The following is a 23,318-nucleotide window of genomic DNA, read 5'->3' as shown; positions in this document are numbered from 1 at the left end:
ATTTCTGTTTTAGGTGTTTTAAATAATCACCACAAAATAAGATGCATAGTTTCAATTAAGGATAAAGAAACTAAGTTTGGCACAAGCGTTCCAACAATCACCAAGTGCTTGAATAGTCAAATATTGTATCTCCTAACAGACCACCTTGGCACACCATGTTCTCTTCCACTGTGACTACAAGTCTTAAAGAAATTAGTTATATTTAGATTAAGAATTAATATCAGTTTGAAAATAAACCACATCAAATAACAGGTACTAATATCTGTGGGAACATTTGTACCTCATACCCATCTCTCAGCAGTTTTAGAAAGTATCTGTTAATTTATTTCACATACATGTATTTACATTGAGGGAAATTCACACCACTGAAAATACAACATTTACACATTCACAGATATACAGTTTTGCACTCTCTCCTGTGTTAAAACCAGGCACTCAGCTCTGCTATCTCTGCAATAATGACAATATTAACTCTTAGCAGATCAAACAACAGGCAGGTTTAGTGGATTTTAAGCATCATCATGCTCTGTGTATGGTGGTTATACTCTTCAGGCTTTTAGATAGCAGATTGTTTCACTGAAGAAAAATGCCTCCTGCATGGCATTTGCATAAGCTTCTATAAATCATAAGCATATACATATAGTTTCTGTTTTACTGTGTTATCAGTGATCCTTACTCTATAGAGTTCAGTTATCCTTGTAGTAGTTATTAAAGTTAATTCGCAGAAGAAAATCCTCCAAATGTGGTTGGTATCCTCTATTTACAAGCTTTGTTACCACTGGAAAAAATAAAATAAATAAAGTAAGCTTCAACTAAGATTAATATTGTAAATTCATCCTTGACAGCATCTGTGCCTTTTAATTTAAAAAAAAAAAAAAAAAAAGAAAATCATAATGCAGAAATCTGAGAACAAATGTACATTTTAACATAAGAAAAGCCCAGTATTTCTTTCTGGAATTATAAAATATTTTAAATAAATGCAAAAGAAGGACTATGTGTCAGTTCCAAGTGAAAATGCATTATTCTAACAAAGCATTTCCTTCTTATGTTGCTTTCACAGAAACAAAGAAATCACAGAATCTTTCACAATAAAGATGGTGTGTTCCTATCACAATCACAACTGACCAGGAAGCACGTTTAGGTCCTCAGGAGACCTCTGTGAAAGAAGCAGCTCTGCTGAAGTTTTCTGGAGTGAAGTCCATTGTGAGAGAGAAAAGCCAAGAGAAATTCTAGGACAAAGCCCTCACGCTCTATGAACGGACACACCAACTGCTCTAAACATCCTCCAGTACAAAGGAAAAAAGCCAACAGAAGCTCCCTAAGCTCACAAACATCCCATGCACCAATACCAAGGGAATCAGCAAGCAGCAGCAGCATGCAAGGAAGAAGGGGAGGTGTCTTTTTAGAAGTTAGGGCCTGAGCCAAAGCCATTGAAGTCCAGAAAACTTTGTATTGGCTTTCAATGGATTCTGGATCAACCCCTTGTGGAGAGAGAGCATTTTACAATACATGGTGACTGAAGGTACAAGTGGAGATGAACAAGCACATATTTGTTTTGTAGTGCTTAACAAAGAGGGTGTAAAAAACTGGGTCACTCATCAGATTTCCTTACAGAATGGTCTATTAATCTCTGTCCATGAAGCAACCATAGATCTCGTAGTATGGGCTTAGGTGGCTCCCACAGGTGTTCTGACTTCCTGTAGAATTTGGAAGCAGCCATTCTAACTCATCCTGAAATATCTGTTTTTGGTCCTTTGATACCATTTTTGGACACCCTTAAAGAATAAAAAGGGCAGCTCATTTCCTGAAGAATATAGTCTGAACTAGAAAATATTTTAGAAGAATAGATCTAAGAAAAGCAGATGCACCTCCCTCAGGAATTCAAGATTTTCTATAAAAAGGAACCCAGATCCCACAAACAACCTTTATAACAGATGAAGGATAAGTAATGTACTTAAACACAAGCAAGATCTGAAAGACATATGGAAGGTAACCATTTCAGCACATTATAGCCTAAGCTGAGAGTGAGATGAAATTTTACCATGGAAAAGGAAAGAACATTTGTCAATAGTTGAACACAGTTGAAAAGCTTGCCTGGAGCACATGCTGGAAGGCTCTCTGAGCTTTAGTCCAACGTGGGAATCAGAACTTCCACATCTCATACCAGTGGTAAAACTCAACTATTGCATATATATCTAAAATTACTTCTGAGTGGTATCTATCTCTCTCTCACTGCTGCCAATAAAAAGTTTCAGAACTCACTTCCAGAGAAAAGAAAAAATGTATGCACAAAAGTACAGCTAAATACCAAATACTTATTTTGTAAATCAGCAAAAACTTACCGTCAGTTTTGAAATATCTGGTAGATTTCATGTGTGTACATCTCAATTGATGTACATGCAGATCTGATCTTGGCAAACCACAACAATGCAGTTTTCATTTGGGAACTATATTTCCAACATTCCTTAAACATATAAATCTTCCTACTTTTACATTATATTACTAAAATATTCCAGTAGCCAGTTGACCTTTTGTTCCATCTAGAATTTATGCAATTTCTTACCTTTGAATAAGAAATGGGAGTAATACTTGAAGGTGTTGTAGGACTGCTGCATCAGACCAAAGTTGGGATGGACAGCCATTTGCTTCCCTGCATCGAAGCTCCACGACTGCGAGATGAGCTGGCTGCGGAACTTCAGGATGAGGCTGAAGATGCTGTGGATGATGTTCATCACAGGGGCTGCCTTCTCTGTCAACAGACCCCTGACAGAACAAAAACAACTGCACAAATCAGTTGATGTAATTTACTGGTTGTAAGACTATAAATGCAAAGGAATGACAACCCTTTAGGTTAAAGATAATGGCTTTAAAAAATCCCCAAGACTGCAGCCAACAAATTTTAAACAAGTTGCCTAAATCTAACACAGTTTACTTGCACTTCCAAGAAACTTATATCTGCCCTAGAGAATCTGATTTCTAGAAAGACATCTGCCTTTGCAAAAGAGATGACATTTAACAGCAACATGTTCTGACTTTCCTTAAACTTTAATCTCCTCCAATCCTACCACCTGCTATCCAAAGAGCAGCTCTAGGCAAGCCTTTTCTGATTAAAACTCGCAAAGAGAGACATGAAAGGAGAAATTTCTTTTCTTGCTTTTAATTTCTGTTCTGTATCATCTCCCTCCATCTCACCACTTCATCATTTCAGTGTACACTGTACAAGAAGAAACCAAATAAACTGTAGCTCCTTTCCTTTCAGTCACACCACACCACGCCTCACATACAGTAACTAAGGGGCTAAAAGCTTGTGATTCCTAAAAGATGGCTGTCTCTTGCAGCTCTCATAAAGCTAGACAAATCTTTTTGTCCTTTCCAAGTCCTGGCCACTGCACACATATTAAAAGCACACACATTGTACAGAAGATGCATCTCATATCCTTCAGCAAGGCTTACTGTGCACACTAATGATGCTGAATGAAACAGCAGTAATTTACAAAGGACAGAGTGACAGAAAAAGAACTGTGGCATGTGTGCCCTTAGTTTAGAGCTGTCCTGAGCAGCTGGAAGCTTGCAGAGGCATGGTGACCTGGAGCAGGAGGTAACTCAAGGAGTCCAGGGAAATGAAAAGGATGGATAGCTGAGAAAAAGTATCAAAGTACAGACCTTGTGAGATGCCATGAAGTTCGTTTCTTACATAAGAACACTTTCACATGTAAAGACTAATTAATGTGTCAAGTAAAAGTCAGTTTTGCACAAATACATTAGGCTAGGACTGGCCACTCCCTTAACATGCATTTGAAGTAAAAGCAAGTATGGTAGCTTGCCTGAAGATTGCTTTGTTGAGGTATTCAGCATGTGTTCTGTGAATTTCTTCCAGGTTGCCCACAGAAGACAGTTTGTTTCCAAATTCACACCATGTAACATGAAGGATCTGATTGGCAATGTAACCTTGAATTACTTTCACAAAATGCTGCATCTCATGTTTATACAGCTGGAGCTGTCGAAACTGGACAGAATTTGATGCACGACTCACTAAAGCTGAAAATAAAAGCAGAAATATATTATCAACCACAGAGACCATCTAAAATCAGAATTTTTTAAGGAATTTAGATTTTTATTAGTAGATTCTAATCCTGTTTAAAATGCCTTCAGCACCCTCTGCTAGACAATTGCTTATATACAGTTATGTCAAACTTCAAAAGCCACAATTTTCTCAGAACATCTTCCTTTGCATTTTGAACAGGATGCTCTCTTTCAATAGTCACACTCACCAGTGCGCTTCAAGTGAAACCAAACATCCTTGAGAGTCCACACCATGTGCTTCAGCTGAAGCAAAAAGGAGAAAATCTTGTTGTATTTATTCATGCAGCTCTCAGTAATGACAATGTTCAGAGGCCAGTCAACCTACAAGAAACAACAGTGCTGATCATACTACATTTTTTGTTAGAAATTATAACATTATTTAAAAATACAAGTATTGCAACAATTATTATGTATTTTAATAATGCAATGCAATGGGCAGGCTAAGTAAATCCTGTAGTTTCCATTACACATTATTTTACTCCATTCTTAGATACTGTATTCTTATTAACATATTCACTTCACCACTGTACATAAGAACCATGGCATAAGTGCAGTATCCTACCTTGCTCCATGACCTCTTACCTTGTACCTGAGCTCTAAGCAGCTCAGAGCATCCGGTGCGTTGGGCGTGAACATTTCTGGGAGATACTTGAGGGCAAAAGAAAGATTGGAAGCAAGCTGGGTGTCACCATGAAGACTGTACTGTAGTGCTTTATTTAGGATAGAATTAAGAACCAGTGGATTCAGCAATTCACCAGGTGTTTGTCCTGATCCAAGCTGGAGATAAAAAAAAAAAAAACCAAACAAACCACTAATTACATCATATTAATAAAAAGTCTTGGCTCTTGAACACAGGTGAATTAAAGCACAATGATAAAGTGATGATTACCCTGCTTTGATTGGAAGTTTTTACTTCTGCCATAGGGATGCATGAACAGCATAAAAGCAACTTCTGAACTATTTTCTGTTCACAGCCTGAAGGGTAATCTCATACCTACACTGATTTATTTTCTTATGTCTGCTGTGGTTCAGTTCCTCCTGCAGGGAATAGAGTCTTTAGAAAGCCAGGGACCCAAGGAATTTACCTGACTTGAATCTGCCTGTCTCATCACCTCAGCACTCTCAGAGGTTTACAAATAAAGCTATTCATCAAGTCTAAATCCCCAAGTGCTCTCCCTAGTTGGGTCTAAAGCATTTTCAGAACTCAGAAAAATGCATTAACTCTCCTACTGCTGCCTATGTCCATGGGCAACAATCTGAATCAACCCAGGCTATCTGTCCTACCTTGCTGTCTTCCCCATGAACACAGCAGTAAGTCATGAAAACACTGCCTCATCAGAGGGCGAGCACTCTCTTCACATGGCCTCCCCTCTGCTCTCTAGCTGAGGATATTTAAGGTAAGAGTAGGTAGTTTGCAACACAGTGGGCAGCTTTCCACTGGATTTTAGCAAATGGCAACAGGCTCTTCCAGCCTTGCTGCCAGCAGACAGGAGGGGACAGCAATAGTGCAGCAGCTTTCACAGGAAATAGTGAGGTACCCTTCCAGGAGTGCTTATCTGTCCAAGACCTTTTTATTCCATCCCTACAACATTAACAGAGTTCCTTGCTACAGACTTGTCAACACAGTACAAAAGAGGAAAACTCCACAAGCCAGGATTCCAATTCACACCATTCTCTCATTCCCATCCAAATCAATTCAGAGGCATGAAGGCAAAGCAGACAACCCAAACCCTGGGGTTAAGACAACAAAGCAAATACCTTCTCAAACAACAGGTCACTGAGTGACTGAGCAAACTCCCCATCTTCCATTAACAAAAAGTGTCTCAGTGCTTCAAAATGCTTCTCTACATTCAGCTCCACAAAGTAGTAATCAACTATTGCTTTGTTCACAAGAGAAACACTAAGAATAAAAACACAGAAAAGGTATTACACTTACATGCAACTCCTTCCTTACTGTTAACATTCAGCTGTGGCTACATCAGATTAATGCTCCAGTACTTAACCCTGCTATCTAAGATGTTATTCATATAGGCAAAAAACATGAGACAAAAAATCCTCATCCATTATATATCAGAACTAAAACCTACCACTTCAGGTAACTGGGTTCTGAAAAATACTTGGGAAGTATTTTAAGACTGGCTACATACAGTGATCTTTGGAATATGCTGCTGGACCTGGATCAACATTTTATCAATTTTTAATCAATAGCATTCTGATCTCTGTCACCTACACAAATTAAAAGACTATTAAATCCCCAGTAAGAATATACTAATTGAAAAAAACTCTGACACCAGATATTAAGATCTATACTACAGTTTAGCATCCAGATCTATACACAGCCTACAGTACTGTGTAGGTATTCAACTTAGCTTTAAATACTTTAAATACTTGCCTATCAGGGATAGGGTTATTCTGGCAGCACAAAAACTCAGGCTCAGTTTGCTGAATGTGTGAATCTGCACACAGATCATTCTGGCAGCCAACCAGGTGTTTAAAATAAGGTTAGACAATAACATCTTTCTACATTGCACCAAACTTTGAGTATAGCACACTGAGAGCTAGCAGATGGAAACTTAAAGGAAAGCAGATTCTAAAAAAGTGTCTGTGAGTAATTGTTTTCATGACAAAAGCTTATCTTGTACAAAGTAACAAAAACTTTTATTTAAAATATTATTAGATATACTCATTAAACCATCCAACATGTATGTGGTTTCCTTGTATATTCCAATGTAACAAGAACTGCTTCCATTATACCTCAAAACAGCCTTGAAGCTGGAGTTCCCACATAAGCATGAAATATACCCTGATCAATATGAGATTTCAAGAATTTAAAGATTTTTTTACTCCCTTCACTTTCATTTTTCAAATATAAACTAGCACACATAAAGAATACACCTTCTTTTTAAAAGAACAAGGAAACTAATGGTGTCAAAATCACTGCTGCATAATCTACAAGACTTCCCTCTGAGTGCTTATATTTCAAACACACATTCACATTTTTAATTTGCACATAAATGTCTAAGTTTATGTTGTTATTTATCATGCAGATCTGATCTTTTTAATTACTAATGGACCATTTACTGAATTATTTCTAGGACCTAAGAGCAAATTTAACACATCTATGTGCAACTCCTTTAATTGCAAAATTAATTGCAAAATTCCTAACAAATACTCACTGAGATACAAGTGGAGCAGTAATAGAACGTTTCATCAGCACTGGCAGAGACAAGAGCTCACTCAGCTGTACAGCAGTTTCATCTGTTGCAGACTGCACTGTAGGGTCCACAGGAAATGTGTATGATCTTGGTATCACGTGATGCAAGAGATGAGAAACTGGTGGCTCTGCTACATTTAAAAATACACAAATAATATAAGTTATTATAATTAAGAAGGTTAATAATATGTTCCTATTAACCTCTGTATACAAAGACTTCTAGGTCAGAACATCATAACATGTCAAAATGTATTTCTCATCTTTGTGCCTTGGAGCAAATTGTTTGGTTATTGCAGTTCCTAACATTGGTAATTCACTGGTAAGTCATAACATTCAGCTTTCTAGCTCAAATTCATCACATCTTCTATTGATCTACTATTCCAGCAGTTCTACTCACACATCAAATCATAACTATCTTGATACTTTTCAATACAATACTGATCAGATAAGGCTTTCAAATAAGCTTGTTCTTTCTTCCATGCATCTTCCTCTTCCCCTTCTCTCTCCTTGGTTGTGGCAGCATTAGCTTCAGAAGATAAAGTTTCTTGAGGCACGGTATCTTGAGAAATGGCCTTTTCAGGTTCTTCTTTCTAAAATTCATGAATGGACAAATTTTATGAGAGATGTTGGCTTTGACTGTTCAGGCTTAATGTGTTCCTACAGGTAACTGCCTAGCTGTTCAAATGAAAAGAGAAGAGCCTACTCGCCTGTGTGTTTCAGACTCGTAGAAACAATACGATTTTACAGCAACTGCTAGATCAGAGAGGAATTTACTACCTTTACTTTCAGTTCAATATTTCAAAAGAAAAATAAGTCCTCTCAACAACCACTTTTGCTTCTTACCTGTAAACTCTGTGTGGAATCTGGAGAAAGGTCCTTGTTGACAACATCTGCAATTACTGTAAATACAATTAAAGTCAGCATTTACTTAGACCTGCTTATAATCCTTGGTTCATACCTCAGATCTGCTCCTAAAGCAGTTCAAGATTCCTGTATAAACTATCCCAGAAACAACCACACCAATAACAGTACCTCCCCACAGCTCCACCCAAGTAGTTTTATGCATGTTCTCTACTTAAGGACCCTAAAGGTCCTGTTTCACAAAATTCCAGGCTAAAAGTTTCATTTTTTAATGCTCTGCTTCTTGCATACAGGAGACAAGTCTAAGCTCAAATTCTTTCCTCTGAAATCTAGCACTGTATGAAAAGTAATGCAAGGAATTAAGTGGAATAAGTAAGGAAGAAAGGACCCGTTTAGAAAATAAACATTTGGAGTTACTTTCACAAGCCCTTAAACAAATGCTGACTGAATAAACCTAATTTTATTTTACCTTCTTCTTTCTTTTCCATTGTATTTTCCTTTTTATCATTTTGAATATTAGCATCAGGAGAGTCTGTAACACTGTCAGATATCTGTGACTGAGGCAAAGTCTCTTCCTTAACTTGTGATGGTTTTGCATCCTTCCTGCCCCCTTCAGCGGGAGAGAACTCCTCACTGTACAGAAGTGTCTGAACTGTGGAGTTGGATGAAGAACCCGAAATGGCTTTACGATGAGGTATGGGATCACTTTCTGTAGATGGGGCCCACTTCCCTATTTGGATGCTAGACTGGGATGCGTGTCCAAAGGGGCTCCAACGGGATTTCAAAGGCTCTGCATCCGACACCAGCTCTCCAATTTTGATGTGTGACTGCGAGGCGTGCCCGTGGATGTTCCAACGAGGCCTGGCTGAGGCCACCTCTGACACGTTTTCACCAATCTTGATATTGGCATCAGATGCGTGACCATGGCTGCTCCATCGAGGCCTTGCAGGAGCTACATTTGACACATACTCTCCAATCTTAATATTGGCTTCTGAAGCATGTCCATGGATGTTCCACCTGGGCCTTGAGGTCTCTATCTCTGAAGCATATTCCCCAATTTTAATATGAGCTTCAGAAACATGCCCATGAATATTCCATCGAGGTCGCCTAGACTCAACTTCAGAAGTACAGCTGCTGCTTTTTGTATGGGAATCTGAAGAATGCCCATAAGGACTTGAATGTGGCTGGTAAGTGTCCACTTGAGGTACATATTCTCCCACTCTAATGTTGGCATCAGATGCATGTCCATGAATATTCCAGCGAGGCCTTCTGTTGTCCACATCAAATACGTTTTCCTCAACTCTGACATGTCCCTGCCAAGCTGCAGATGGTCTGAGAACTGTACTGAAATCATACTCGCTCTGCTGATGCAATGGTGCACTGTCTTCTTCTGGTGGTCCTCTCACAACAGCCTGACTTTCACTCACTTGCAAAGTCTCAGAAAGATCTGAGTTAATATTTTGGAATGCTTCATCGAGCAAAGATTCTTGCATCCTGACAGCAACAGACTGTTCATCTTGTGACTTTGATAAGAAATCTTCTATATTTACATTGGATTCAGGCAAGGACTCAGCACTGTATAGAGAACTGCATGCTTTCTCTGAATTTTGGAGATTGCTTTCAGATCCTGTTTCTTTAGGCTGAAAATGCTCATCATTATTTGCTGGCTCTGGCACAGGCAGTGCTTTGTCAGCAGAAGCAGCATATCTCTGTTCAGTCTCAGATTCTTCTCTGACAACTGTCTCATTAGAAGGCAGAGGTTTGACAAAAGACTCCTAAAAAAGAAATAATTATTACACTGTATGGTTGGTCACATATCAACCTACTAATTAAGGTATTACTTTATTACAGGATTAAAATTTTCCCAATTTTTCTGATGAGTACATAAATGATAACTACTCACCTTGCTGTTGCAGTGAACCTTGTGTTTACTGAACTGAAATGAACCATGAAATTAAGTCCCTTTAGGGAAACCTGGAACAGCAACTTGAAATTTATGTAAGAAAATAAACTCACTTGTGAAGGTGGCTCTTTCTCAACAGGGGTTTTATCCAAAGCCAACTGGCACTGTTTATAAGGAATAATATCTAATTTTCTCCTGTAGCTTCCCTCTGGAAGTTTTTCAAGCATTTCCTACAAATTAAAAAAAGAAAAAAAGAAAAAAGTCTTTAAGTACCAAGTATCAAATTTTCTAAATTACACTTCTTAAATCTTTTTAGGAGGTACCTCAATGCGTTTTTGATCTTCTAACAGAAACTTAAGACGGGCTGTTTCCAACTTGTGGCGCTGGCTTTTCCATAATTTTCTTTGTTCCCTACGGGCTGCATCATCAGAAAGTTTGCTATAATGGTCAATTAATTCCTGCCTAAATGAAGGTAAAAAGAAAGTAAAAGATTTTTGCACACTGATTTTCATCTTCCCATCTAAAGAATAAAACTTTTTAGCACTTCAGAACTGAGAATTGGTTCTTAAAATGTAGAAGCCAGAGGCTTCAGTCACAGAATAAACAGGTGGAAAACACAGGACTGCATTTTTAGTCAACATGTATTTTTGTAACTATTTTTATTAGTATTAGTAGGTAATTCATTTGGTTTAAGTAATTTTAGATGAAACAGAAGAAAGTGAAATATCAATCTAACTCCCAACTGCTTTTTATTTCTGCTTTGACATACATGACCATTTTTGCTGTGGGCTCTGCTTTTAAATTTTAAGATGCAGTCAATTTTTTTCCTGAAATTTTTATTATAGCAAAACCCAGACTGCATAGGGTTGGCACAAATCAGTGGGTCCCAGATTTTATGGCCACTAACAATTTGTAACAAAATTGCTCACTGATTGCCAAAAATTCTTACATCCATCTTCTAACTGCAAATATTACCCTTGTAGAACAAATTCTGCAAACTACTGTGAATTTTAACATACAATTACTTTTTCCTGAGATCTTTATGATAATTTTGAAGACAACTCAGATACATTTACCTTGCCTTTTTTTCAAGTTCTTCTTCTAAAGCTTTCAGTCTTTTTTCTCTCTCTCTGAGCTCTCGGGCATAGCTGAAATCATCATCAATCTCCTCCTGCTTTATTGCAAGACGACGCTGCATAAATATTTAACACTTTTAAAAGCTGTTCCCAATACCAGCTGTAACACACACATCTACAAGAAGTTCTTATTTGTACACCATGAGCTACTAATTCAACTTCAGTACAACATATCCATTCATTTATTTGCCTAAGAAATATAGTCTGTCTCTAGAATGGCAGAGAGATACCTCTTGGTCCTTTGCAAACTGTTCCTTCAGCTTCTGAAACTGTTCCCGTTTCTTTGCATCCAAAGCCATTCGTTCTGATATTTGCTTGTCTGTGTTGAAATAAAGATTCTGTTAGTTTACATTAACAAAATCACTAGAGAGCACATAACATGCCACTATAACTTACCACTAATGGCTTTCAGTACTTTGCTAGCAGTTTCCCGAGCATGAACAATTAATTCTTGTTTGGCTATTTCCATGCGCAAGTCCTAAAAATAAAATAAAAGACAATAAAATTAAATTTAAAAGAAAAAGCCAAGGTGGAATTTTTTCTATTATTTTAGACTTGAAATACACTGATACACAGTTGCAAAGACAGATGCACATTTTATAATAGTTATTAATCAATTAATACAACAAAAACATGAATAAAACAAGTAAATGCAAAATCTACAAACTAGTCTTGAAAGTTAATACTCCAAACTTTAAAACAAACGAATTCCATCTGATATATAAACTAAATTGATGGAATCTGAAGGCCAGAATTGTCTTTGTAGTTAAAATGTTCTGAAAAAACAATTAGCCATGGAAATCACAAACAGTCTTATCTGGTTACTAATTAGTTTATCTCATTTGTTAAATCAGAATCTAACAGTCTTTTCAGTAAGAGGACAAGTCTCCTAATGTAAAGAACTAAGATCAAAGTCTAACACTCATTTAATATATGAAAAGACTAAAAAATATCAACACACCACCTATACTTTTAAAAGCTATATTACATAATTTCAATATTTAATAATTTTTATTTGCGGCAATTAAAACTGTAATTTACCCATTAAAAATCTGACTGTAAATACAAATTCTTTAGAGGTTATAACAAAAATGAAAATTGACTATTTTTAAAAAATCATAATGAGGTATTTGCTCCTTTTTCATTTACCTTTTCCTCCTTGCTTATGGAACTGTATCGAGCAATTCTTTCCATTCGACCTACGTACACTGCACAATCTCTCTCTATTTCCTTCAGTTCTTCAAGGGAAAAAATAACTGAAATCCGGGGAACAGGTATATCTGACCAACATATATAATGCTGAAAAATGAGAGATTTCCTTTTACATACATTTTAAATATTATGAATTCACATTACACATTTTTTTAACTTAGTCCTGCTTCACAAAACCTCCATACAGGATCTATTTCACTTGAGGTATTAGGCTTACATGTGACATCACATAGCTGATAATGAGCTGCTCTGCTGAGACTGAGCAGCTCTGATGTTAAGGAGAACACTTGCTCCCTGGGAATGTTTACAGACTTTACAGACTTTAGACACCTCTCTGGTTGTTTTATTTTTGGACATATAGAGAGAAGACACAAAGTAGTTGAACATGTTTTTCTTATCAAGGACAAGAATCGTTCTGCAAAATACCAATAAACAGAACTTTTTGAAAATGCAGTGATACAGCTTAAAGAGCTGTGCAGAAGTAAGCCATGACCTGGTAAGAGTGAGGCAGTTTTAGACCAAAAAGGAGTAGTGTAAGAAGTGGAAGGCACTTGTTTGAATGCCACAAACTTTTCTGCTTTCACTACAAAGAAAAAAATACATAATGTACATTGTATACAATAAATCTGATGGTGTTAAAATGTCTATTTCTGCAGTGAGGTGGTAGCAAGTAGAGTGGATAATCAGCTCACAAGTATCTGAGAGCAAGTAATTGCCCTTCATCATCCTACTTACATAATACCAAGTTTTGTTAAAGGAGTGAACTTGCTAAAAACCTGCACTCTTGCTCTAGAGAGTAATGTAATAGGAAGGAAGCAATCCAAAACTTACCCTAGGACAGCACAATTTCAGCAAGTTTATGGTTTTCCCACATATGTATACATCATTAGCAATATGCTTAAGAAATACAGGGACACAGTCTTCTACTTCTTTTGAAATCAAAACATAACCATGAGTCCAGTAATGTTTATCTGTGTAACAAAAAGATGGAAATACATATTTTAGTTATTTAATTAACAGCACAAATTATACTAATTAGAAATGCTCCATATATATATACTGTACCTCTGAAACAAAGATAATCCTCATTCACCTGAATCATAAATTCTCCATAAACATCTCTGAACACACCACTATATACCCAATCATAGATAAATCTGAAAAAAAAATTATACAGTGTTGAAAATCAATTCTCTTGCATTCTCTTCTTTATTATAACCAAGGAGTTAGTATGCTCTCTAAAATCCCAAAAGACACAAGATATAGGCAGGTTAAAAGCCATCAATTAAGTGCTGTCACACTGACATTTAAATATACAGGAAATTGTGGCCCTACACTTTTCTTAAGCTATTTTTAATAGACTATTTTAGTGATAATTAGTTTAGATAAGAGAACAGTGCCTCAATTAAAACAATTATTTTATTCCTGCACATCAATTTACTAAATATATATAAAAATATACAGAAAACTTTGCAGCATATCAAGGGCACAGCAAGAGAAAAGCAGAAAGGATTTGTTTTAAACAGTGGTAATTTCAGCAGAGAGAAACTAAAAGGGTATAAAATAAAGATGCAATACCAAGTACTTTTTCCCCAGACCCAGAGACATTTTTAATATATATGCAATGATGACAACTACTATTTTGGCATATTTATTCACACTTTTTCATATTTTTTCTGAGTCAAACTTTTGAAGAAGTAAAAAACCCACTACTTTTATACAATCTGAGGCTATAGATAAAAAGGCTCAGAGGTCCTGGGAGATTTTTTTTTTTTTTTTTTAATTAACACTGTGCAACAAAGAGGAAGCATTTAACACAGCAACCTCTGCTCAACTTCAAGGTTGCAAGTAAAAAGTTAAGCACTTTTAAATTGTTAAATCTGATGCTTCTGTGGTTTATTTGAGCAACAACTTGTATTATTTAATTTCCTTCAGGTTAATAAATGAGTGGGTAACACTTTATGCAGATAATAGAGGCTTCCTTCCAGGGTAGTCCTGATCATGTATAATTGATACTTCAATAGCTATCTGCAGCAAATTTAGGAATCAATGCAGCAATCCAGATTTTTTTAGGTTCCATGTGATGCCCTTGGTATTTCAGAAATCTGACTTCCTTCTATAAATAGCAGGGTAAGAGCTGTGAAGATATTTCAGTGAGGCTTCTGGTAAATCTGAAATTAAATTTCTCCGAAGATAATTTCATGTAGAGGAAGAAAACACAAGAAGGGTGGCCATGGGAGGAATCTTAAATTTAGAGCATTTTGGCAGATTTTTGTTTTCTCTTGTATTTTTACATCTATTATGTAACATTGCAAACTGATGATGGACAACAGCTATAATTCGTGTAAATAGCTATTAAAAAATTTACCATCTCTTCAGATGTCTGAAAACTAATAATTTTTTAATTGATGAGCACTGCTTAACAAAACTGTTGCAATCCAAGGAACTCTACTTTTAGTTACTCCTATTATCAGTTAGTTACATGTACTTAATGAACAACAGATATTTTATTCATTTTTGCTTACTAAAAAGCCCACAACAAAAAGACAGTGGAAAAAAGCATGAACTTCCCCAGTTTGTACAATAAAAGAAACTTGTCAGTTTCCAGTTTTGGGATTTTAACTGAGGTATGAGGAAAAAAAAAAACATTTATGCAAATCTTATATTTCAATATGAACTTCCATGACCAGCAGCAAGAATTAAGTCTTATTTACACATATTTATTTACTAATCTAGCCACACATAACTCCTTACATTGTTACTTAGCTAAGAGGGTCAGAACAGCAAAATTAACCAATTTTAATATATACTGCATATACAGACGTATTTTTTACTGAAATTATTAAAAGCCACCGTTACACATGGAGAGTCACTCACCAGATTACCAATTCATAATTCTTAAACTCAGTTATGCAGAGAACAAACAGTATGGACACACCTTGTGTATGGCTCACAGCTTGTCTTCAATAAAGAGAGAAGAACTGGATAATGCTCATTGCTACAATTGTTGAGAGCCTCTTTGTACAGATATGAAAGCAATTTAACACCCTAAAAATGAAAAATATTTTAACATTAGGCAACACACTTCACAACATCTTTAATAACAAAAATACACGGCTTGACATATTTCACTAGACTCAGAAGGCAGTTTCATCTCATGTCCTCCATCTATTTGCAGTTAAGATCACTTCACCTGAGCAAGTTACCCCAAGCTCACTTTATCATCTCTAGAGTGAGACAGGTATGTTTAGAGTTGGATTCACATGACTAGAAGGCTTATTTTGAGCCCTTTGTTTATTTCAGGAATTGAAAACCCTGGACAAATTTCCATATGTTTAAGTATCTGGAGAAAGGACTATAGTGCTTTAACTGGAGGTCCAGGATCATAGCTTTGCTAGTAGAGAGACCAGCACTAAGTATTTAATGTAAAATCCAACATATTTGAAGAATATTAACATTGAAACCTAAAACAAACATAAAAATATCAAACAAAAAATCACCGTAGGAAATGAAGCACCAGCTCCACCACTGATCCCCAGTGCTGTCGTTCCTATGCCACACAGTTCAGCTAAATACCTAAAAAACAGTATTAAAACATGTATAAAAACTTCAACCAGGAGTCTCCAAGATCAGTTATGAACTTTGCTGAATTTCAATATTGTACAACAATCACACTCAATCTGCTGAATGATAACAGGCATAACTAAGAAACTGAGTATAAAGACCTTGTATGTTTTCCCTCGAATAGTCTGGATATAAAAAAATTTTGTAAAACAGGGGAAAAATACTGACAGACTAAATAAGAATGCCCATGTAATATGGCCTTCTCAGTGTATATGCACCTTTTCTGCAAGGAAAAGCTTAAACATTTAATACCATTCTCTTACCTCAGCTGACGACCTAATTTCCTGAATAGAAAGCTGATTGTTAGAAGACTCAAAGTAGGAGGTGTTGACAAAACACAGGCTCGGTAATATTGAAGATACTTTCTCAGTCCACTTGTGAATGCCTGGCATGAACAGAAAATACTTAAAAGTCTTACTGTAAAAGTTGTTAACAGTCTATCAGTGTCTCTCATTGATTGCATCAGCATGAAAAACAAACCTTTTAGTAAAATAAATGGCATATGCAGGTAAGGGAGACTTGAACACTAAAGTAAGGGGCGAGTGAGGGTCCATGCAACTTCAGACACTGCAATGAGCCAGATGACTCCTCTGTACTCCTCACACATGCAGTGCATAGAGCCTGGAGCCATGCACAGTGAAATAAAGCATCTTGGCTCAGATTCTTTAACTTGTCCTTTGAGGAGCTCCTCATTCTCTATAAAACCAACCCAGGGAAACCTGCTTCCCTACTTTCGTGCCTAAACTGGATACTGCAAAACACTTATCTAGGACTTTATCTAACAGAGAAACCTTCTTAACAGAAATTGAATAACATTGCTGTAATTCAAATATTCAGCATGAATAGATTTTCATAACTAATCCTAACTTAATTCTATACATTAGGAAGAGATTAAATCACCAGATATTACAGTGCGTACATACAGCTCAACATAATATGCCGAGGACTGATATGGAAAATTTGCATGCATAATTTTGAACCAAGGAAAAGTAATTAAAGCTATTCAAACCATCTTTTTCTACCTCAGTTTTTATTTTTTAAAAATATATTTTATATATATACAGTGTACTAAGAAAGTTCTTGTATTTTAATTTTATACATCTTTCTGTACATATAAGAAACGTTTTAAAAGCATTTAAAAATTTCAATTCTTTAGTCCACAACAGAACAATATTACTAAACAAAAGGTAATAAAGACATTTTACTGCATGTTTCAGTGGAAGCAAGCCCTCAGCACAGAGAGCTGTGATTTAAATACATCAGCACTGTTCCTTGCTGACCTGGGATGAAGCATTACACTAAAAATATCCTGCAGTTTTGCAGAATGCAGAAATTCCAGCTTTACATTAAATCAGTGACCTTCTCTACCTCAGATAATTGGCCCATTAAACCCAGCTGATTTAATGCAATTGTTTCACCTGAAACACAAGTCCTTTGCTGTATGAGGAATCCAAAACTGGCTGAAGAGAAAAGCGACTTAGCCGCGTGTAATAGGTTCCATACTCTGCAACTTCTGAGAGCAGGTTATGCATTGTCTCTGGTGATGTTCCAGACACATACACCCCCTCCTTTATCACAAAGGACTGAGCAGCCTAAGAGGATACAGGGAGGAAAAAAAAAGAAAAGGCAGGCAGATTCAATGATTTCTAGAGCTGTATTCTGATTTAAAATAGCAAACACACACAAAAATAATAGCAGACAAATTCTCAGTTTAGATACTCAGGTGACTGAGACTATATAGCTAGGACAGTGAGACAAACATGGAATTGTAGCAAAATTGGAGGAGTAGGAATGATGCTTTAAAATTTACAGAATAAGACTCTTTACTTAATTCCTTAAAGAAAATCCAATTCTACAAAATTATTTACACACCTATTTTCAAGTACTCATAAACCTATTTTCCCTTTAGAGAACTACAAATAATCTTAGCCTATTACAGTAACATAATTACTGCAATAGATAAATACTGCCCTGTTGACATTAGGCAACATTCAACTTCTTAACACTAGTCCACAACTGCAAGATCTCAGCAGAAATAAATGTATTGAGGAGGAAACCTCTATGAAGGAAAAAACCAAAAAGATTTGACTAGGAAGGGCAGATAAAAATCTTCCCTACCTGATTGAGTGAAAATGTGGTGGATACCACACCAATGAGGACATTCAAGACATCCTTAACCAGTTCAGGTTCTTTCACCAGCACAAGCTGAGGAAGCTGAAGTACAGTATTAGCAAACAGCTGCAATTCCCCTTCTCGAAGTTTGTAAAATTTGTCAAAAGCTTCTCTCCCAGCTTCAGTAAGATACGGTTCCTCTTTTTTACCAGGTGGGCTGTGGCAGAGTAAACACAACATTACAAGGTAATTGTGTAATGAAAAGAATGGCATACATCTCATACAGGAAGAAAAAAGCATTTCAGAGTTTTGCACAGACAGAATTCCACGCAGAAAAGTTACTTGTAATACACATTTGTAAGGGAATGTGCAGTCAATGAAACCAGAGCTCAAACTCAGTGCAGAGAACAAATACATAAATGCACAGATAATTTGAACATCAGTTCAAAGAGACAGAATCCTTGGCACAGAACTACCAGCTGCTTTTATGGCCCTCCTTCATGCAGTTTTCACACTAGGAAAACAAGGAAAATATATGCCATATTTCCATGGTTCATTTAATGCTAATATTCAAGTAAGTTGAAGAGAAATACACTCCAACTGCTAGAATCAACTTCTATTAACACATTTTGCCTGTTCACAGTGAAGATTACTATCCCCTCCAAAACAATTTCTATTTCCAATTCTTCCAAAAACTCTGAATTCTAGTAGCAGGTACAACACAAAATCAGTCAGGCATATGGTCTATATATGGCTCTTAGACCCCTACAGTCTAAATAGCAGCAAGAAAAATTGTTTTGTTCTAGGAAAAAGCTCAAGTGGGCTATAGTGGCTTTGAAAAGTCAGAACAGTGAATTTCTGAGTTTCTGAGCTTCTAAGTCTCAGAGATAAAAAACCACTGTTCAACAATGCAACAGCACACCACTAGATTATTATTTAAAATTAAAGAAAACATACAGAGCAAAGCTTCTCCAAGAATCAGGCTCATCACTGGCCATCTGAAATCTCAGAATACCTGCCATACCTTCTTTTCCTTTTACCTTCCATTTTAGGGGAGCCAGGAACCCCTAACAGGACTGCAGAGAGCTTTCTCTCAGGAGATGCATCTTCTACTCAAAAGCCGAAAGATCTACAAGCCTAACTAGAGCACCAAGAAATCTGTTACAATTTTCTCATTTGTCTACAGGATGGGGAAAGGAATACAATACTCTACAATACAGGGAGATATTTGTTTAAATCTTCTACTGCTCTACAATTACCACTTTCTCTATTGAAACTGAAAATATGGAATCATTTTATACTGAGACAAATTGCATAGCATGTAAGAAGTCAAAATAGATAGAAAAATGCTGCATTTCACACAAACAGTGTTTTCCTAGTCCCTTCGTTTTTTGACAAAGTTGATTTTATCTCTTCCTGAGAAAGTGCTGCACTCTAAGAACCAGTCTGTTGAAATCACACAACTTTTATTCCTTTATCCCTATTAATGCAGCATAGTGAATTAGACATGCTCATTTCACTATTTATACTGAGGTCACGTGGAACTAAGATGCAATGCACCTTCACACATTTGCACATGGTGCACAGTAAATTTACCAGTAAGATCAGACACGTACTAGCCAATTCTTTCCCAACACCTTCGTTTGCTGGGTCCATATGTAAGCACTGCATCCCACAAGTCTATGTCTGGAGTCATGCTTGGCTCTGACTGAGAATCAGGAGTCAGATTGGATGCTGACTGGAATCCCTCATCTTCTGACTGGTCTATACTTTGGGGAACCTGTCAGAAAGAGTTCAAATGTCAGACATGGAAACATTTTACTGAAGACACATTTGTTAATGAAAAAGATGTTCTGCAATCATTCCTGACCAAATGACTCAACGTGACCCAACCTCTCTCAGCTACCCTCCCATTATATCAAGCTTAAATTTTTATTGTAGGCACTCTTTTAATCTTATGAGCCTCTATAGGTATTAATGCCCATACATAAAAAACAAATCACCTTCAAAATAATATACTACACTTGTTGGGGTAAATTTTAAACTTTCTTGTTTGGCAAGCATATAGAGCTACAAATGGAGAATCTCAGGTATGGACATTCAACAATGTAGCATTAATACTGCTTTACCATTTGTTCCAGACAAAGGATCCGGGCCACAAATCTTCAAATTTGTAAGCATTTTGTTAACTATGACTAACACAGTTTGTACCCTAATTCATATGCAGAAAATCTGTAAGTGTCCAAACAGTGTATATGCCACATCCTCAACTCCCACTCAACAGGACCCATATGTGCAGAATTATTCTCAATTTTAGTAAAAGACATCCATGTAAATCACATCCATGTAAAAAGCAGCATATTCCTCAAGAAATTGCAAATTTTCCAGTGTGATAGAAAGAGGTCAGCACTAACTCAAAAAGCTTCTGCCTCCTCTAGGTTACAATTTACATCCACATGTGAGCACTGAATGGCAGAGGGTTTTTCTATTTAATGTGTTTGCCTTCAAGTTTCAGTTCAGACCCTGAATTAAAGGAGTTGCAAGATCTATCCATATGTTAAGTAAAGGGAACAAGATGAGGATCTAAGGGTAGGCTATAAATAAGCCTACCTACACACAGTAAAAATGGAAAGAAAGAAGAAAAACTCTGAAAGTGTACCCAGTACTTCTACAAGAATAAGCCAGCAAAAATAAACAGAACGGACAGCAAAAGGGGAAAAAAGATACAGTAGAAACTGTACACACTGAAAAGGTAATAGGACAACAGGAACTAGGCCATTAAATGGAAAAAAAAAAACCAGAAAAAATGCTTTAAGATATAGCAAGCCAAGACAATACAGCAAGTTAGGTAATGCAATCTGAACAGCAAATCAGTACATTCAGGCAGGGATGCTTAGGCAGTCAGTCTGAGCACTGACAAACAAGCAGCAATGCAGAGGAGCTCATCAGACGAAGCAGGCAAAAATGCAAGGGAAAGGTTGCTAGGGTGGGGAAGGCATAGGTACAGCTGATGGCTTCAATTCATAAAGGCTATGGCCACATGATGGGTTTTGACACAGCTACAGGGCAAGACCAAGTTTTTTGGTATCATACATCTCCAAAAAGAATATCTGGTTCTCTGCAAAGGAAAGGATCCCTGCTCCATCTTAAATTCCAGTGCTGTAGGCTTCTACCACCAATTAAACTACTATCTACATTTTTAACTATATTTTAAAGTGACACATGAAAGCATGCATGCACTCCTTAGTCCAAACCAAATGATACCATACTTTAATTGCAAGTCCAGACAAATCTGCATTGTCAGGCACCGGTGGTAAATCCAGCTTGATGTCCATATCATAGGTGCGGCTGTGGACGAGAGCACCGAAGAGCGAGACGCGCGTTTCCTTCTCAAACTTGTCCCCAGCAGGACAGCTCTGGGAGAACAGCCCCATGGCAGGGAGCCCAGTGCCAGGGGCAGCCTCCATGATCTGCAGGGTCTGCTGAATCGTGTCGTTGAACTGACATTCTTCGTTTGTTATCAGAGACTGTATGTCAGCTTCAAACACACTCACATCATAATAATCGTAACCCTGGTATTTGACATTCCTCCCAACATATTTGTTGTTCAGAAAATAGTCCTTTTTTTGTGGTACCAGCTGAGGGGGACCTGTCCCAGCAAGCTGTACTAAGAGATCTAAGACAGAATTAACTTCAGTAAATGGTAAACATTCAGCTGTTTCCAGTTCCTCCACAAGATTCTCCAGTCTATCTGCTTGAGCACCTAGGCCAGCGACTCTCAAGTTGAAAGACAGCATCAAAATTTTGTTTTTCACTGGGAGTCTGGAAACGTTTGATTGCAGCTTACGAGCCTCATCTTGAAAAAGGTTCATGAACAGGGCATTATAAGCAACCCTTTTCAAATTTTGCTTAGCCCTTCTCTTGCTGATCTTCTGCCTGCCTAAGTGAACCTTCCATGGCAAAGCTGTCAGGTGTGCTTCACACAAGTCATTGAACAGCTGTGTAATGCTCTCCATTGCAAATGGAACTGTCAGGTTTTGGCAGGTACAGTCTGGGTCTCTGATCCCATGGGAAGGAAGACCTGAAAAATATCAGAAGGAAAAAACTCATAAGGTGCATAAGAAATTGGTAAGTATGCTTTAACTTGAACTGAGACAGCTCAAAAGAAAAGAGAACTGACCTCACACATTTAGGACATGAGCTATGAAAAACCCACTTTAACTTTTATCATCAGTGAAGTTATGGTGCAGGAAGCTTAATTCCAGATGCCAAATTTTTCTCGGGAGACTGAAATAAAAGAGGGAAGATTGTCCAGATCTAATCCCGGATTCCTGCGGGAGCACCTCCCTCCCCTCGCGGTGCCTGCAGCCGCGGCCGCGCGGGGAGAGGGCGCGGGCAAGACGCGGGCGGCGATGGTGACCGGGGGCGGCCGCACGGCTGGGCCGGAGGGTTCCCGCCATCCCCGGGGCACGCCGGAGCACCCACCCAGGACTGGAAGGGTGTCGGCACCCCCGGAGGAGCTGCCGGCGGCGGGGCTCACCCTGAGCATCCAGCCGGGCCCCCCCGAACCCCCCGCCGCCAGCAGCGCCCCGCGGCGCTGCCCGCGCCCTTCCCGCCCCCCGGGCCGTACCTGCGGCGCTCCCCGGGCAGCGGGAGCGGGACGGAGCCGCCGCCGCCTCCTCCCGCCGCCGCCGCCGACGTCACCCGAGCGCGACCGGGCCCGCCCCGCTCCCGCCCCGCTCCCGCCCCGGCGGGGGCCGAGGGAACCCGTGGGGCCGCCCCTCAGGCCCGGCGCTGCTGCAGCGCGGCCTCGGCTCCGGCACCTCCGACCGCGGTAGGGAAACGCCGGTTGGAGCGTTCGTGAATTTAAACCATTCCTTCAGTTCTCACCCTGAACTGCCGCGGCTCGGCTGACAAACACATAACAACACGCGAGTGCCGGAAAGCAATGAGCGACGCCGGGCCCGAGCAGCCTTGGGACCGTATTTGCAAACAAAGCTACTAACAGTACACTGTTTCCCCTCTTAATTCATGTTTTAATAAAGGCTTAGAAAAATGCATATCAAAATGCAACACTACAAATTCCATTGAACAAAGGCAGGGAAAGGGGAAAGAGCTGAGCTATTACACAAGAAAATGCTTTTATCATTAAAACGCTGCGTTTAAAAAAATA

At 38.1% G+C, this 23,318-nt stretch overlaps 1 protein-coding gene across 1 annotated transcript; it reads right to left on the bottom strand.

Moving 5' to 3' along the window:
* Nucleotides 1-301: 301 nt before the first annotated feature.
* TUBGCP6 (tubulin gamma complex component 6) lies at nucleotides 302-22,839 on the bottom strand. The gene is made up of 26 exons (XM_058022834.1): nucleotides 22,776-22,839; nucleotides 21,415-22,226; nucleotides 19,762-19,925; nucleotides 18,152-18,362; nucleotides 17,452-17,625; nucleotides 16,297-16,418; nucleotides 15,910-15,985; nucleotides 15,348-15,457; nucleotides 13,475-13,566; nucleotides 13,241-13,380; nucleotides 12,347-12,496; nucleotides 11,594-11,675; nucleotides 11,428-11,516; nucleotides 11,138-11,253; nucleotides 10,385-10,523; nucleotides 10,175-10,291; nucleotides 8,628-9,933; nucleotides 8,141-8,196; nucleotides 7,695-7,887; nucleotides 7,260-7,428; nucleotides 5,842-5,983; nucleotides 4,666-4,860; nucleotides 4,272-4,404; nucleotides 3,825-4,038; nucleotides 2,564-2,763; nucleotides 302-778 (listed from the first exon to the last, which is right to left on the bottom strand). The coding sequence occupies exons 2-26, from the start codon at nucleotides 22,159-22,161 to the stop codon at nucleotides 687-689; spliced, it is 5,229 nt and encodes a 1,742-aa protein (XP_057878817.1). The 5' UTR covers nucleotides 22,162-22,226; nucleotides 22,776-22,839; the 3' UTR covers nucleotides 302-686.
* Between the last annotated feature and the right edge of the window lie 479 nt (nucleotides 22,840-23,318).

Source organism: Melospiza georgiana, chromosome 4 (genome assembly GCF_028018845.1).
Source record: "Melospiza georgiana isolate bMelGeo1 chromosome 4, bMelGeo1.pri, whole genome shotgun sequence".
NCBI lineage: Eukaryota > Metazoa > Chordata > Aves > Passeriformes > Passerellidae > Melospiza > Melospiza georgiana.
Note: the sequence above shows the minus strand (reverse complement) of the source record. Positions and strands in the feature narration are given on the sequence as shown.